Source organism: Anneissia japonica, unplaced genomic scaffold (genome assembly GCF_011630105.1).
Source record: "Anneissia japonica isolate Jap-2015-1 unplaced genomic scaffold, ASM1163010v1 scaffold172948_len810_cov203, whole genome shotgun sequence".
Classification (NCBI taxonomy): Eukaryota; Metazoa; Echinodermata; class Crinoidea; order Comatulida; family Comatulidae; genus Anneissia; species Anneissia japonica.
In genome coordinates this window covers 1-810 of record NW_022749166.1, presented here as the reverse complement: position 1 = coordinate 810, position 810 = coordinate 1, and the positions used below count along the sequence as shown (strand labels likewise).

Sequence of the window (810 nt, the reverse complement as noted above, 5' to 3'; positions counted from 1 at the left end):
GGACAATATTGAAACTTTGGAAAATACGGCGAAGAAAGACAGAAAAGCGAACGAAGACATCCGACAGACGGTCGATTCGTTGTACGGATCGACGACAGCGTTGACGAAGAAGGTGGAAGAAATGGGAGCCATCGGTGGAACCGGGGGAAGAGGAGGAGGAATACTCCGCGGACCCGCGCAACAACAGATTTCGAACATGCAGAAGGAAATGGACATCCGATCCGCACAGCTGTCGGAACAGAATTTGCGTTTTCAGATTCTGGAAACAGCCAGCTACGACGGCGTGCTGATGTGGAAGATAAATTCCGTGCGTAGGAGGAAGCAGGAAGCGGACAGCGGCAAAATCGTGTCCCTTTACAGCCAACCCTTCTACGCCGGTCGGTTCGGATACAAGATGTGCGCCCGAATCTATCTGAACGGCGACGGAATGGGCAAAGGGACGCACGTTTCCATGTTCTTCGTCGTCATGAAAGGAGACTACGACGCCCTACTCAAATGGCCGTTCGATCAAAAGGTGACGATACTGCTGCTCGATCAGGACGACGGAAAGCTCACGCTCTCGGACAGCTTCAAACCGGACCCTCGAAGCAGCAGCTTCAAAAGACCGACCGGCGACATGAACATAGCTTCCGGATGCCCTCTCTTCGCTTCGCAGGACATCCTGAAAAATCCCGTTTACGTCAAAAACGACACAATGTTTCTGAAGATGATCGTCGACACGAACGGTCTGTACGTTTGACGTCATAGCAAGTTAGATGACGTAGTACCCACGTCATCGAGTTTCCGTTACTCCACCTAATATAAGCGACG

At 51.6% G+C, this 810-nt stretch overlaps 1 protein-coding gene across 1 annotated transcript; it reads left to right on the top strand.

Moving 5' to 3' along the window:
- Positions 1 to 121: 121 nt before the first annotated feature.
- On the top strand, positions 122 to 739 carry LOC117121001 (TNF receptor-associated factor 3-like). Its single transcript, XM_033266093.1, has one exon. The coding sequence runs from the start codon at positions 122 to 124 to the stop codon at positions 737 to 739; it is 618 nt and encodes a 205-aa protein (XP_033121984.1).
- The last annotated feature ends 71 nt before the right edge of the window (positions 740 to 810 follow it).

What these genes read in the sequence shown, in the direction of transcription:
- LOC117121001 (XM_033266093.1), top strand. Translation starts at nt 122, where the DNA reads ATGGGAGCCATCGGTGGAACCGGGGGAAGAGGAGGAGGAATACTCCGC.